Here is a 16,760-nt window from a genome sequence, read left to right on the forward strand (position 1 = left end):
TTAGAAATGCAGTCTGTTCGCCTGAACTCTGCCTCAATTACCCCCCACCTGTGTGTGTGTGTGTGTGTGTGTGTGTGTGTGTGTGTGAGAGGGCTAAATTATAGTCTGTGTGTTGCCAGGCTGCAAATAGAAAGGCAATAATTATCGCAAGCATCCCCATGTAAATCATGTGAAATCAGGGATTCAGATGAGCCGAGATATCCTGGAGAACAGCAGAGCGCGTGGAGGAGTGTGTGTGTGTGTGTGTGTGTGTGTGTGCGTGCGGTAATGTTAGTCTGCAGTTGTGTTTGTGCATGTGTGTGTACATATGTTTGTTAGTTTGTGTATTAGTGGCCGTGTGTTTGTGTGTGCATGCATGCGTTTGTGTGAACCTTTATATATGCGTGTTGCGTGTGTGTGTGTGTGTTTGTGTAATTGAGTGCATGTATGTGTGTGTGTGCATTTGTATGTTAATATTTGTGTGTTTGCATTGGTGCGTGTGTGTGCATGAGTGTGTATGTTTTTATTTGTGTGTTGTGTCTGTGCGAGTGTGTGTGTTTGTGTGTGTGTGTGTGTGTTGTGAGGTTGTCTCCTGCTGCTCAGTGTCTGCACGCTCCAGCATGTCTGAGTCCTCACAGATGCTCTGATCTGGCCTTGTGCTTTCTCTTCTTCTTCTTCTTGTGTGTGTTTTCTCTGCGGACTCCTCTTGTCCAGTTGGCCGACTCCAGTGATGAGGTAAACATCTGACACTGTCGTCAGAGATATATATATTAATATATAACCCCAGATCAGAGCTGAACGTGCGTCTGTCTCTAACCGCTGCTCTCTGCTTCATGCAGGGCTTCCTGGTGGACGTGGAGGTTTGTTGTGTTGTGCTGTAGACCGACAGTGAGAGTGTGTGTGTGTGTGTGTGTGTGTGTCACAGTCATCTCCGCTCATGTGTGGTTGTGTTACTGCTAGAGCTGCACAATATATCCACAAATTAGTAATCGTGATTATAATATAATGATATCCATATCATAGAAATGTGCAAGAAATTAAGTGAATGTATAGATGGGTTGTTTATCCAAATTCTGACCAATCAGATGTGACCAATCTTTAGCCCCGCCTCTCCAGCAGCTGCTGTGAGCTGGAGCTAGAGTAAACGCTACTGATCAACACTAATCTGAATGACACTGAGCTTTCAGTCGCTCGTGGGGTTTTATGAGTGCAGTATGTCAGTTTGACACCCAGTGGTTTAACTAGGTACTAATAATGTGAGTCTACAGGACATCTATCAGCACACTACTGACAGCAGCAGCAGAGTTCAGCTCAGATCTGCAGGATACAATAAAGCGTCTGAAACTGAACTTCAGAACTGAGACTCAGAGCAAACCAACACATCTCAGTGATTCAGCATCTACATTTACTCATGTTCAAGAGCTGTAATGTGTGTTCATTAGATGATAAAGCTCAGCGTGTGCTGGAGTGCAGTGAGTGCTCTATTCTGTGCTGCTGAATGTCTGTGTTTACATTTCTGCAAACAGTCAAACTGCTCATCACTGCGCATCTCCTCATGCACAGCAAAATATGGGGACCCAAAACAACTCTATGGGTGTTAATTTCAACACTTTGAAAGTGTCTCATGGGGTCCACTCAAAACAGAGTTAAATCAACACTTTCAAAAGGGTTGGCACATTGACACCAAAGTAAGGGTTAATTTTAAATCAGGGCAGAGTTAAAAAATGTAACTATATTTAACACCACCTGGTGTAATATATTGTTATTTTATTCAACTCTCTTGAGTGTAAATATGGTAAAAAGGTCAAATAGACTGTAAATTACAAAATAAAAAACATTTTATTTGAAAACATTCACAACTTCAACAATTCATTCAATTTTTAAAATGCAACAATGTCAAATATGCTTTAAATGTTTTATTAGTACAGACAGTATCAACAAAATATGATGTCCAAACTTGATGTTTCATCAGAGCAATTAGAAAGTTCAATATATCGTCACTCATAGTTTTCTTCTGAACTCATAGTTTTCTTCTGAAATTACATTTTAAACAACTTGGCGTGCAAATCTTTCACTTCTGGTGTTTCCTTGGTCGTCCATATCAAACACAGCAGTTTAAATGAAGGTATAAATGCTGCAAACTTGTGTGAAAACAAACTGGAGCTAGGAAATCTCATCAAGCATGTCCTGTGAATGATGTGCTTCCCAGCCACAGGATGACCTTTTTATCCATGACGATGTACAGTAGTAGCTGCTGATCGCTCGTCTGGTGGTTCCTGATGCACGGATATACTGTAGGGTGATGCTCATCTAAGAACTCTTCAAGACTCCAGCATGACTAAAAAATGTTTGAAAACAAATTGCAATCAAATTCTATGATATATTTAAAAGAACATTTAAAGTAAATAAAACATTCAAGAAATCTAAACTCACCTTTTGAAAATCTTCATGATGATCCACAACTTGACTCTCCCAGCTGGTTGAGGTGACAGGATATGGAAAAGTAGAAAAAACACATATATCACTGTTGGATCTCCAAAAACAATTAGGTTAACCACTATGACTAGAACTGGAAAAACAGGCAGCTGTCTGTCCAGAATCCTCAATTTAACACAACACTTGGAGCAAAATTTAGAGGAGCTTAAAATCTTTTATATCATTTAGTGATGCTGACTTCCCCAAAATATTGGCCACAGTGTAAAAAATATTCATAAACTTACAGTTTTCTGTAAGCGTGTGCGTGCGTGCGTGTGTGTGTGTGTGTGTGTGTGTGTGTGTGTGTGCGTGTGTGTGTGTGTGTGTGTGAGTGTTTCTTTACCAGATTCAACTTGTTAGGCCCTTTCAGGTCCAGTATTGATGCCACCTTTCCTGGAGTCTAGCAAATGTTTCAGGTCCAAATATAATCTAAAATATTAGGATAAGCAGAAGAGAAAAAGTGCAAAGCAAAGAGCAAAACATTATTTAAGTAACAGTTTACCCCCAATACAAAACTTATCACCTTCATGTCATTTGTTATTCTTTAATGCAGTAATACCCTCTCAGCTTATGTGAAACAAATACAGAACTTTATCAAACATACCTTCATTATTATCACCACATATGACCAAGAAGGTGTGCTTGGTCATTTCACCAACTCTGGAAATACACCATCCGTCTCTAATCAGCCACCGTCACAGGGTCTTGTGTTATTGTACAGAGAACTGTGGCTGTTAAAAAACAACAACACATTAGTATCTAACACATATGCATAACCTTCAGATAAAAAAGAGAGATGAACATCACAAAGTATGCCTCACACTTTTTCAAATATCTTTTGATTCAGATGTTGATTATTGATAATAAATCTACAAATCAAACCTGTATCATCATTAGGCTGCACAAATATGAATCAGTTGATTAATTTTACAGACAGGTGGCTGTTTACAACGCACTAATAAAACGGAAATGTTGTGTACAGTACATGCTAAGTTTAGCCTATAGTTTTAAGCACAATATCATGAGGGAGAAAAAGCTTGACTAAGATGTTCCTGACTACAGAAATAGCCTAACTTACTAACGTCAGACATCCCGAGTTGGGAAAAGTCATTTTCGGGGGATACAGAGTTGATTTGCGGGAGGTAGCGGGAGAGATGAGTACCGTGAGTTGAGCGCGCCATGTATTTTAGAATTCTAAACATAGGTTTCTATCAGGATACACACACCGGCGCCGCAAGTCGGCGGCTGTCGGCGGCGCCCGGCGACGGCTCAGGACGCAGTTCATTTTTCAGCCGCGCCACAGAGCGCCATCTGATTAGTTTCATGTTAAATATCATTCGAATGTGCGCGTCTGGTGTGTGATACTTTAAACTGTCATTTACGCGCCGTGTCGCGGCGCCGAGCGGCGCTTCTGGTGTGCGACCTGCTGAAGAGCGGTGGGGTGACTTGCGCGCGACGTACCTGAAGAGCTGGGAGGGATGCGGTGGAGAGGGGCGTGCAAAGTGTTTAATGACCGGGCGGGAGACGCGCGATTTCCGGGAGATTATCATTCATTTGCGGGCATCTACTTGGGCATCTGGGAGTCTCTGTGCATTTGCGGGATAACGTTAACGTTAGTCCCGCAACTTCCGGGAGACTTCTGTAACGTTAAATGTCTGATAAAGTGCAAACGCGGTAATTTAAAGACATTAATGTTAACATTCCGACTTTAATGGTTGTCAACACTTAATTTAATTCAAGCGTATTATCACACGAGTCTAAGTTATGGACTAACGGTATATGGACGGCCACGAATGAACCAGTTTAAAAGGGCCGCGGTGTTTAAAATAACCAAATTAACGTACACGAATAACAAACAATCATTTGTTTCAGTCAGGAAGCCTTTTACAATTAAGCATATGTTCATTTACTCACCAGATATGTTTTAGAAACTCTCCAGAGCTTATGGAAACCGTCCTGTGTTGCCGTTAGCATCCGGGCAGAGTAGGCTAACGTTAGGCGGCTCCGGGGATTCCCTCGCTAGTTTGCTTGGAATTAAAGGAGAAGTGTCCATTTTATTTTACAGATGGGTAACAACGCACAAAATGGCATTAAGCGTGACAGAAATGTGTTGAACATGTACATTTGATGTTTTTATGCACTATGTATGCGTGATATATAAAAACATTCTTGAAAAGAAGTGAATAGTAATGCAGTTAAGCTAGATACACAAACGACCATGAATGAACCGCAGAAGTTTAAAATTGTCACTCCATTCCAAAGTTATTAACTTAACAACATGTTTACAACTGTATTTCCTTAAAGAAAGTCAGTACAATACCAACATTTAGGTAGTTTGACTCACCAGTTGCTGTTCTAAACCTCAGATGGAAAATGGCGTCTGGAAAATTCTTCAGTGACTGGGGCTGCATGAATTCCCGGATGTTGGAAATAACACCACCAAGTGTTGAAAAGATAACTCCTTGATTTCGCACTGAATAAAATCAATTCTAACTCTTATTATATTCATTTATCAAAATCTAACTCTTTAACGTCAACACTTTACTCTCAAATGCTTCAACACCGAGAATTTAACTCTGATGAATTTGCTGTGTGTAGTGTGCTGTCAGGACACGGGGTTACAGTGTGACCTGCTCAGCTAATGTTCACACTCCTAATGTTTATATTATTTGCTCATTAATAACCTCATGTGGAACTCTGAATCTGCGGCTCATTTCAGAGTCTGCTGCTGTCCACCAGAGGGCGCATTTCAGTCACAGACGCACACTGTGAGAGTCTTCCTGACTGAATGAATGAAATACGCTGTTTTCCACCATCTGGCAACCCGGTGCTGGAATATAATTGGCTAAACTGGCATTGGGCGGGTTAAAGAGAGCAAAACTCAGACAGCTGCTCCGGCACATAACACACATGTTGACAGCAGAATATCTGACTTGTGTCTCAGATAAACAGGAGTGTTCACTGAGCATGTTTCTGAATATCTGCACACAGATGATGCTGTTTATATGATGCAGAAGAGTCCAACACTGACACAGAGCAGCTTTAAAGTCTATGGGGCTCTATTTTGATGATCCGGGCGTAAAGCATTCAGGGCGTGTCAGAATCCACTTTTGATATTTTAAGGATGAAAACATCCACTTTGCACCGTGGCGCATGGTCTAACAGGGTTGAGCTTATTCTTTTATTGAGTTATAGGTGTGTTTTGAGAATAAACCAATCAGAGTCTCGTCTCCCATTCCCTTTAAGAGTCAGTTGCGTCGTGCCATAGCGCATTTGCTCTTTCCATGATGACTTTGTAAGTGTAAAAACTGAGTTAAAACACAGTTAAACAGAGCATCTGCAGCGCGAGAACGAGAGATGAGCCTCCTCACTATTCACTTTCACTCTCGTGGATAAGGAAACGTGTTGTATGCACAGACATCCATTAGTCTATACATAATTAATTTCATTTTTTAAGCACAAAGATTTGTGTCAAAACTATTTCTAAATTCTAAGTTATATCCAAATACACATGCTGTGCCCCATACGGCCTGAGACCTGACAGGTGGACAAATGTCTAATAATAAAGAACACTACTACTAATAATCACAATATACGAAAGCAAATTGTCATGAATAAACTGAAGAAACCCCCCGAGATGAAGAAGGCATGGAGGCGCTGGTGTTTATATTTATGTAGGCTAGAAAATATAAATATTTGTATGTTTTTAATCCTTTAATTATTTTTCATCTGTAAAGATATTGGTGTATTGCTGATCATCCTGTGTGTATTAAGCAATGTTAAAGCGAGGCGCATGACTAACACGCTCTGCGCTGGACTTTAGATAGCTCAGTCTATTATAGTTCCTCAAAATAGCAACACGCCAGCAGTGCGCCTCAACACACCTCCTTTTTTAGACCAGAACCCCTATGGGCGCACACATGAGCACAAATGCATTTCTATTTAAACAGCGTGCTGCTAAACGTCAAACTGACTAAATGCCTTGCGCCGCATTGTGCCGGGTGTATGATAGGGCCCTAGATTAGCTCAGAAAAGTACACATGACCTGTGCATTTTAGTATGATCTCTACAAATATAAATACTTTTTAAATTCCTGATAAAGTGAGGGGCGTCCCAAATCACATGTATGCACTATTCTACCTTATTTTGTAGTGTAAATAGAGCAAGTGCTGCATTCACTCTGAACACTGTAAACAGAAGGATGCACTTATTCAGCTGATGAAAATAAGTGTGTAATGTTGAACACTACACACACACTCAGCGCTCGCAGCTTTACTCGTGTAGCTGAAGGGACGGGGCTGTCAGACTCTGAGGTTGGATTATTTGATTTGTTTTGAATTGTGAAAGCTAAATCATTAGTAAAACTGCTCCATTTGAGACGACACTAAACTCTACACAGTTGATGGTATGCATAGTGAACTGTGTGTCATTTGGCATGCAGCTATAGTGTTTATGAAGTTATTAAAGTGTGAGAAATATCGTTACCGCTACACTCAGCCACATGATGGCCTGTTTTCCCATTATTGTGCAGCTCCAGCAACTGCAGTGCTTCTCAAACTCTCTTCCTCGACACCCCCTTTATACATGTAAAACACAGTCTGATCACTCGCTCACTCTGAAACACTCTGATTTTACTCATTGGTAATCTGAGCTTTTGTATTTTAAGTGAAATCTATGTATGAAGTAGAATGTTGATGTATATGCTGAGATAAATAGGTGTTCGACTGGACGTGGTATTTTTGGAATAGTCCATGGCTGCTTCCTTCTCTTCAGGGCTGATGCAGGAAATGCTGTAATCATAATGTAGTGTTTTCAAGGTCTGAAAAGTGTTTAGATTTTGGATCAAGTGCTAGAAACTGCTTTAAAATGTAGTTGTGTTGCTTTCAGAATATTTTGTTACTAAATGTGTCATGCTAATTCACTATTGACATAAACAAATATGTTTCCCAGTACTGGGTTGCAGCTGGAAGGGCATCCGCTGTGTGAAGCATATGCTGGAATAGTTGGCGGTTCATTCCGCTGTGGCGACCCCTGATGAATAAAGGGACAAAGCTGAAGGAAAATGACTGAATGAACAGATATTGCTCCTGCAGTAGTGTGATCTGGATTAAAATGACAGCAATGTGATGTTGGGCTAACATGCACACATTATTTCCTTAGAACACTCTACTATAGTGCTACAGAAGATGATAACAAATAGCATCTGATATAGTGTAGTGTGAGCGATGCAGATGTGTAATTGGCCACACTTTTAATGTGCTGGAAAGTCTGATAATGCATTCTCTTCTATAGCAGCGGCAGTCACTGCTGTTCGTGTCTGTAGATCATGAGAACTGTAGTAAACCTCTAGTGCGTTCATCTATATTGAGTAGAGTTTTCTACACAGAGCTCTGCGAAAAAGGTTTTAATTAAAATCCAGTTTAATCTGTAATGACGTGGAGATAATGTGATAATAACAGCAGTTACGTCACTTGTCAATGAAGTAAAGCTGTAGCAAAACTGAACAACACACACTACCTGACAAAAGTGTGGTGTCCTATCCAAGTTTTAGGAGCAACATATAATACCCGGACTTCTAGTTGTTGATTTGGTGTCAGAAGTGTCTCAATGAAAGGTGAAGGCCTCTAGATTTTGCTGATTTGAGCTCAATAAACTCTGATCATGTCTTGATGTTGACTGATTTGATGAGGACAGCTCAGACTAAAGACTCATCAATTGACCAAAGTGAAGGAGAGAATTTTGGAGAGAAACCGGGCTCAGCTGGGCACCACCATTTCTCCTCTGGTCAACGTTCATGTGCAGAGCTGCAGTAGTCAGTTCTAGTATCAATAGCCCGGTCTCACAGTCAACAGGTGGACAAGACTGCAGCTATGTTCCTTCACTGTTTACTTGTATCTTTACATGTGTTGCTGATGCCCCCTCCTCCACACCCTGTAGTGCCTGTGCCCTCTGCCTCACACACTTCGAGAAGCGTGGTGTTCTTCCACTGTAATCTCCCTGTGATAGCCCTGTGTAGTTCTACTGCCGTCATGAGGAGTGATGTCCTGCTGTAGTGTGATCTGAATCCACCGAGCATCTCCTCTCAGCCGTGTTCAGTCTCTGGGATGTGAACAGACAGTCACTAATTTGCTATCAGCTCTGCAATTAATGGAATGTGTTCCTGTGTGGAAGACTAGATTGTGTCCAGTTGCTTCACTCCTGCGTCCTTATTGAGAAGCGTCTCTCTCTGCTCAAGACAAGCATGTTTATGTGGTGGGGTTGATTCTGTAAACTAGCTCCTAGAACATGTTAAGTCACACTTATTCGCTAGTTCCCTCCAGCAGCTCTAAAAGGAAACTAGTCCTCATTTACACTGGTATTAGGATGTGTTTGAGTTGGTCAGATCACAGCTGTGCACTTCATGCATAGTTGATGTATCATAAAGTCTTGCTCTATACTTTATATGTAGCTTTAATGTATCGTATCATTTCGGATTAGCTTTATGGCTATCTATAATGTATCGTTCCGGTATCTTTATTGTATAGTTTCAGTATCTTAATAGGTACCTTTTATTGTATCTTTTTGCCATCTTCATGCGTTTCTTTAATGTATTTATCATTTCGGTATCTGCTTCATATGTATATCTAAAGTTGTATCGTTTTTGTATCAGCTTCATATGTATGTTTTATTTATTGTAACATTTTGATATCTTTATATGTATATTTAATGTATCATATCATTACGGTATCTTTATTGTATTGTGTCGGTGTGTTTAATGTATCTTTTAGGTATCTTCATATCTATCGTTAATATATCGTATCTTGTATCAGCGTCATAAGTGTCTTTATTGTATCGTATTGATTTGTATTAGGGTATCAGCTTCATATGTATCATTAATATATCATATCATTTTGGTATCTGCTTTATATGTATCCCTAATGTATATCGTTTCGTTATCTGCTTTATGTATCTTTAATGTATCGTATAGTTTCATTATCAGCTTCTTATGTTTCTTTAATGTATCATTTCGCTATCTGCTTTATATGTATCATTAATGGATCGTATCGTTTCGGTATCAGCTTCATATGTATCATATCGTTTCTCTATTTGCTTTTATATGTATCTAATGGATCGTATCGTTTTGGTATCTGCTTCATATGTTACTTTAATGGATCATATAATTTCGCTATCTGCTTTAAATGTATCTTTAATGGATCGTATCGTTTCGGTATCAGCTTCATATGTATCATATTGTTTCGGTATTTTGCTTTATATGTATCTTTAATGTATCGTATCGTTTGGTATCTGCTTTATATGCCTCTTTAATGGATCGTATTGTTTTGGTATCAGCTTCATATGTATCATATCAATTCGGTATTTCGGTATTTGCTTTATATGCATCTTTAATGTATCGCATCGTTTCTGTATTTGAGTTACGCATCTTTAATGGATCGTATCGTTTTAGTATCGTATCAGCTTCATATGTATCATATTGTTTCGGTATCAGCTTCATATGTATCTTTAATGTATCATATCATTTCGGTATATGTATCTTTAATGTATCGAATCGTTTTGGTATCAGCTTCATATGTACCATTTGTGATCAGATCAAAGTAAAATATATCGTATTATCATGCATAAACAATGCAGATTGCAGTATATTTAGTTCAGTATGCTAAATTCCTCAGTGGTGAAGCATTTGACTGGTAATGTGTGTATATCAGCTTTGGGTTGTTGTTGTTGACTGGTGTGTGTTCTGTTGTGTTCAGGCTGCTCTGCTGGCTCCCATGGAGGAGGAAACGCTTCGTTCTGGAGGGTCTGATGACAGAAAAGCCTTTCCAGATTTTCCGCCCCCTGCTGGCCGGGAGATCCTCCTGCGCACCTGCGTTCCCCGTCCCGCACCGTACTCTAAAGCCCTACCGCAGAGACTCTTCTGTGTGCTGATGCGGGACGAGTTCAGGCTGGCCGGCGCCTTCTCCTCCGACACCTCCTTCTTCTGATTCTGGACCAGCCCAAGGCAAACGCACCGCTAAACGCTTCTATGTCTGTTGGGTTTTCACACATGCTAATAATATCAGTTCCCCTACTGTGTGCTTAATGAGAGCAGCTTTAGATCCTCGCCCCAGGAATCATCCGCAGAACACTGAAACTGTCCGAGAAGTCCACATTCAGCATCATGCGTTTGTGTTTCAGATCATACGCTACAGAACCTGCTAACTCTGACACTCGTGTGTGTGTGTGTGTGTGTGTGTGTGTGTGTGTGTGTGTGTGTCATAATGTCAGAGCAGTGTGATCTTCTCCACTGTGCGCATATCCAGATTTCTCCGCGGTGAGGATAATAAAGAGTGTGGTTATGATGAATGTCTCCGGCCAGAGCGGTTCTTGTGTTTGTGTGTTGATGATCACTCGCTCATTAGTGCTGCGCTTCGCTCTCGCTGCTTTAATTGCATTATGGGCTTTAAACGGGCGCTGGAACATTAATACACAGACGACAGTTTGAGGAACGCTTGTGCTTATAAATAACTCTGAGCACGGTGGATAATGACGTCTCTCGACCCACAGAACTACTTTTAGAGGCGTTCACATGCAGATTAATAGCGGAGATAATTATAACAGTAACATCAGCGCACGGCTGCACGCTGAAGCAGGACGGAGCATCCTCTAAACACTAGTGTCATATATTGACTTGTTTTATTTTGCATTTATCAGTAATGTGAGTGAAGCAGAACACTTTAAATAAACCAGTACAGTAATGCGTCTCCAGGAGGATACAGAACAGCCATGGCCAGCTGCTTTGTGTCCTCAGTGATGTTCCTGTTCGTCTGAGAGTGCAGGTGTGTTTGTGTGTGATGAGGAGATGTCCTGCTGTAGAACGTCACTTATTCAGGATCTCTCCTAAATAAATGAACTCTGAGTAATGCACATGCAGAATGTAGATTGCTGAAGAGTGTTGATCTTCATTCTCATGCCTCCTACTCTTCATCAGTCCAGAAATAGAGGAGAGAGAGTCTTACACTATTCTGAAAGGCATGCTTTTATAGAAGTACACTTTCAGAGCTGACGGCAACACAACCATCCTTCCTCTGAAATGATTCTGTTTAGAGTATTTCCACAAGTGCAGTTTATACAGAGAGACACCGTTAAATACAGGAGTGTTCATTACTCATCTCTAATAGCTGATGTGTTCCTCTTCATCATGATGACAGCACATAATATTAGACTAGATATTCTTCAAGACACTAGTGTTCAGCTTACAGTGACATGTAAAGGCTTCACTAGGGTAATTAGGGTAAAGTTAGGGTAATTAGGCAAGTCATTGTATATCAGTGGTTTTACATTTTACATTTCATTTGATTACAATTTAATCAAGAAATTAAATTAAAATAGCTTTACATTTTAAAATAACTCTTTATTCTAGTCTAAAAGAAATGTGACCTTATCTAGGGAAAAACTAAAACTACGTATAATAAACAGGAAATAGAGTGAAAAGTCCTTGCTCTGTTAAACACCAGTAATATTCAGAAAAGGGATTACAGTTTCACAAGAAGCTCAAAAATTGTCTTCAGCTGAAAATATTTGCATTATTATATATTATATATTTTGACTTTACTAATATGAATCGTCAGGTCCATAAATATTTGGACATGGACACAATTCTAACACGTTTGTCTCTGTACAGCAACACAATGCATTTGAAATGATCCAGGTGTGCTTTAGCTGCAGACTCAGCTTTAATCTGAGCGTGTTTACCGCCACATCAGGGGAACACTGGAGGAGTTACAGCAGTCTGCAGATGTGCTTCACACTAGTTAAGGGTCCAAACATAATTGCACAGAATAATAATCATAACTCAGTGTTTCCCTGTTTAATACTCGGTTCAAATCCTCTGCAGTCGATTACAGCCTGAAGTGTGGAGCTCAGAGACATGAGCAGACGCTGGGTTCAGTCCTGCTGGTGCCCTGCCAGACCTCTACTGCTCTGTCTTCAGCTCCTGCATGTTCTTGGGGCATTTCCCTTCAGTTTAGTCTTCAGCAAGTGAGAAGCATGCTCAATCGGGTTCAGATCAGGGGATTAGCTTGGCCACATTCCCCTTCTTTCCCTTCAGAAACTTTGGTTGCTTTTGCAGTATGCTTTAGGTCATCCTCCATCTGCTCTGTGAAGCCCCGTTCACTGAGTTCTGAAGCGTTTGGCTGAATATGAGCAGAGAATACTGCCTGAATCTCTCCAGAACTCATCCTGCTGCTGTTGTCAGCATCACATCATCAATAAACACAGGAGAAGCAGTTCACTGACAGCCACACATGCCCACGCCATCACACCACCACCACCACCACCACCATGCTGCACTGCTGAGGGTCATGAGCAGCTCCTCTCCATACTCTCCTCCTCCATCACTCTGGTACACGTTGATCTAGACCTCATCTGTCCAGAGGATGTTGGTCCAGCACTGTGAAGACTTTAACAGAACTTTTATCTGGCCTCCTGTGTTTGAGGATCACCAATGGTTTACATCTTGTGGTGAACGCTCTGTGTGTAGTCTTCTCTTGATGTTTGACTCTGACCCACCCACACACACACACACACACACACACACACACACACACACACACACACACACACACACACACACACACACACACTTCTGGCTCCTGGAGAGTGTTCTTGATCTGACTGTTGTGAGGGTGTGTTCTCCAGCAGAGAGAGTTCTTCAGTCGTCCTGCGCTGTAGTCTCTGTGGTCTTCCGGGTCTGTTGGTGTCGCTGAGCTCACTGGTGTGCTCTGTCTCTCTTTATGAACGCTCCACACAATTGTTTTGGCTGTGTCTGGTGTTCTGCTCTCGCTCTGGGTTTGTTCTGGTTCTTCGGCCTGATGATGGCCTGCTGGACTGATGCTGACAGCTCTTTGGATCTCATCGTGAGGGTTGACAGTAACAGATTCCACATGCTAACAGCACACTAGAGATGAGCTCTGGACCTTTATCTGCTCACTGTAATCAGGATAATGCTGGAATAACACACACCTGGCCATGGAACAGCAGAGAAGACTATTGTCCAATTACTTTTGGACCCTTAACTAGTGTGAAGCACATCTGCAGACTGCTGTGACTCCTCCAGTGTTCAGCTGATGTGGGTGTAAACACGCTCAGATTAAAGCTGTCAGTCTGCAGGTATAACACATCTTCATTTCACATCAAATCCTTTGTGTTGCTGTATAGAGACATACGTGTGGGAATTGTGTCCATGTCTAAATGTTTATGGAGCTGACTGTATATATAAATATATTACATGATACCAGACATGCCAGCTCCGTCCAGAACAGCACAGCAGTCGTCTCTCTCCGTGTAGAGTAACTGAGTTACACACGGCTGAGCACAGCTCTGAATCTCACTTTAAAAGTGTCTCGGCTTTTGTGATCATTTGTCAAACTCTCTCCTCGTGTGTGTGTGTGTGTGTGTGTGAGCAGACTGTGCTGTTTCTGCAGTGTTCAGGGTTTGCGCGCTGTTCTCTGACTGTTCACACCTTTACTGAGAGTTGACCTCGTGGCCTTGGCGTGGTTGGCGTGTGGCTAAATCTCTGTGTGTGTGTGTGTGTGCGTGTGTGCGTGCGTGTGTGTGTGTATTTCTGCGTGTGTGTGTGTTTCTGCAAGCGCAGACAGCTTGAGCACTGGGTGTCGTGGGAGAGGATTCACAGCTCCAGAAACACACACACACACACACACACACACACACACACACACACATATATATATATACGGTCGTGAAACGCTTTAGCACTCGCTGCGCCGCTCCTGTTGCCATGGCGATTCTCCGTCTCCCGGCTCTCCGTTTCTCCTGTTCTCCTGCGTGTTGGCACACACACACACACACACACACACACACACACACACACATGCGTGAGGAGCGCGTGGGCGCCTCTCTCATCGGGACGACGGACAGATTTTCACACACACACACACACACACACACACACACACACACACACACACACACACACACACACACACACACACGTCTGTGGAGGATGCAGGTCTTGTTATTTTGAATTCTCTTTCGGAGGGCCGACCCTGCTCCAGAATCAAACGCAGAAGCAGAAAACAAAGTAAAGAACAGAAGCCGCTTCAGAAGTGGAGCGTTTGTTCCCGTTTGAAAGCTTCCTGCTTCTGCAAACACCAGCACACCTTCACTATCTGCAGACCCGCGCACAAACTTTCTGCTCTACTTTTAGAGCGCTCAGAGAATCCTGCTCTCCTCCGCTGAAGCCCTCCGAGACGCACCGCTCACTGTCATAAATCACACCTGACACACACACACACACACACACACACACACATGCGGAGGAGAACAGCGGATTACCAGCGTGCGTGAGTGTGTGTGTGCGCGTGTGCGTGTGTGTGCATGTGTGTTTGCATGTGTGTGTGCTGTAGTCAGAGCTGAATAGGCTGGTGGTCTGCCGGTCAGATCTCTGCACTCTAGTAAATGCTGGATCTGGGTTATATATGGAGAGAGCCTGAGCGGGGTTAAAGGTCAACCGTTGGGTTTGTCCTCATGTGACCCCCAGCAGTGCTGATGCAGATCTTCCAGACAGCAGATGTTGACTGGCATCTGCTGACTGTGTGGCTCGGACAGAGTCTGATCCTGTAGATCCTGATCCGCTGATGATCAGGAGTGGAGAGCGTGAGACTGATCCCTGTAAGACCCCAGTGACAGACGAGTCTCCGCATTGATCCTGTGGGCCAGTCTGAACACCAGCCGGTGACCTGCTCACACCTGCAGCTTCTCCACGATGGACGTCCAGCGCTCTCCAGCCTCCGGCACCTAGACTGCAGCTCTGCACAAGACGTTTGGCCAGAGGAGAATGGTGGAGTCCAGCTGAGCCCGGCTTCTCTCCAGGTTTCTCTTCTTCACTTTGGTCAATCGGTGAAGTTTGCTTCTCCGCTGTCTCCACTGGCCTGCTTGGTGTGGGTGTTGTGGAGCTGCGCATGGATGGATTTGCTCTTCAGTGTTTGGACTCTCAGCAGTGAAGATTAACTGAACTGATCTTCAGCTCTGAACACTGGACTGACACCGCTTCAGTTCACTAACTTCAGTGCTCAGCTGCTGACACACACTCTACAGTGGAGAAGAGCTGGAGGAACACTGAGGAGCTGAACTGATGATCCACTGATGGTCTTCTTTTGATCCACTGATGATTCTCAGATGATCCGCTGCTGGAATCAGCTTTCAGAAATGATCGGATGTGCTGCAACATTAGGCACGTTCACATCAGGACTGAACACGCATCTGTTCTGCTGTGCCTTCACTGGATGACACACACACCGGCAGATCACACTATTGTGTCTGTTTTTCATTGTTATAACACATCTTCATCTGCTTTAATATTACTTGTTTTCATGTTCTCATACTCGTCTCTTATATTGCTGTTAATGTAAAGCACTTTGAATGGCCACTGTGTATGAAATCTGCTGTAGAAGTAAACTTGCCTTGATGATCTACAGAAATGATCCACTGATGATCCTTTGATCTTCTTTTCATTCACTCATGATCCATTAATGATCTATTGTTGGTCCACTGGTGATGCTCTAGCAATCCGCTGATGATCCTCTGACGATCTGTTATTGATCCACTTAAATGATCCTAATGATCCTCTGACGATCCGCTGACGATCCGCTGATGATCCTCTGATGATACTCTGATGATACTCTGATTTCCTAATGATCTTATTGATCCTCTGATGATCCACTGATGATCCGCAAATGATCATTTGATCTTTTATAGATCTGCTAATGATCCACTGAAGTGATCCACTGATAATCCTCTGATCCACCAATGATCAGCTGATGATCCACTGAAGCAGATCTACTAAAATGATCCACTAATGACCTACTGATGATCCACTAAAATGACCCTCTGATGATCCACTGAAAGGATCCACAGATGATCCACTGAAATGATCCACAGATGATCCTTTGATGATCTGCTGATGACCCATTGATGATCATCTGATGACCTGTCTGTCCGTTGATGATTCTCAGAAATGATCCACTGAAATGGCCCATGGGTAATGTAGTTTTTCTGCATTCATTCGCAGTTACCATAAGATAAGTTGTAATGTGAAAGTTGGCTTTAAATGTCTTGTACTGTATAAACACTCAATCAAGAGGCTCAGAGCTCAGAGTTTTTATTCTAGAATCTTACACGCTGCACTGTACGTACAGTATCGAGAGATTAAATCATCCACATGTGAATCATTCAGGAAATATGAAAGACCTGGTGTTCAAGCTGTCTCACAGTGTCTCTCACACACATCGAAACCCACAGCACCATCTAAA

General features: G+C 42.3%; 1 protein-coding gene and 1 long non-coding RNA gene across 9 annotated transcripts in view; one reads left to right on the forward strand and one right to left on the reverse strand.

Moving 5' to 3' along the window:
* The window catches only part of rab3gap1 (RAB3 GTPase activating protein subunit 1), a 64,663-nt gene extending 53,873 nt beyond the window's left edge, over positions 1-10,790 (forward strand). For 3 of the 7 annotated variants that reach the window (XR_015498965.1, NM_001077788.2, XM_087267099.1), the window contains 1 exon segment: positions 10,203-10,790. Coding sequence is in view for 5 of the 7 variants with exons in the window: in NM_001077788.2 (NP_001071256.2) it covers positions 10,203-10,433 (231 nt within the window). In the remaining 2 variants the exon portion in view is untranslated. 7 annotated transcript variants of the gene reach the window in all.
* Positions 1,800-16,760, reverse strand: part of LOC147842490 (uncharacterized) — a 30,584-nt gene continuing 15,623 nt past the window's right edge. The window contains exons 2-7 of one of the 2 annotated variants that reach the window (XR_015500030.1): positions 4,799-5,042; positions 4,369-4,481; positions 3,059-3,185; positions 2,798-2,883; positions 2,413-2,455; positions 1,800-2,317 (exon numbers count right to left, since the gene is read on the reverse strand). This is a non-coding gene — a long non-coding RNA (uncharacterized LOC147842490). Of the gene's footprint in view, positions 2,318-2,412; positions 2,456-2,797; positions 2,884-3,058; positions 3,186-4,368; positions 4,482-4,798; positions 5,043-16,760 lie in introns of those variants that run through there. The other variant, XR_015500031.1, reaches the window with a different exon arrangement.

Source organism: Danio rerio, chromosome 9, assembly GCF_052040795.2.
Source record: "Danio rerio strain M-AB ecotype USA chromosome 9, GRCz13ab, whole genome shotgun sequence".
Lineage (NCBI taxonomy): Eukaryota > Metazoa > Chordata > Actinopteri > Cypriniformes > Danionidae > Danio > Danio rerio.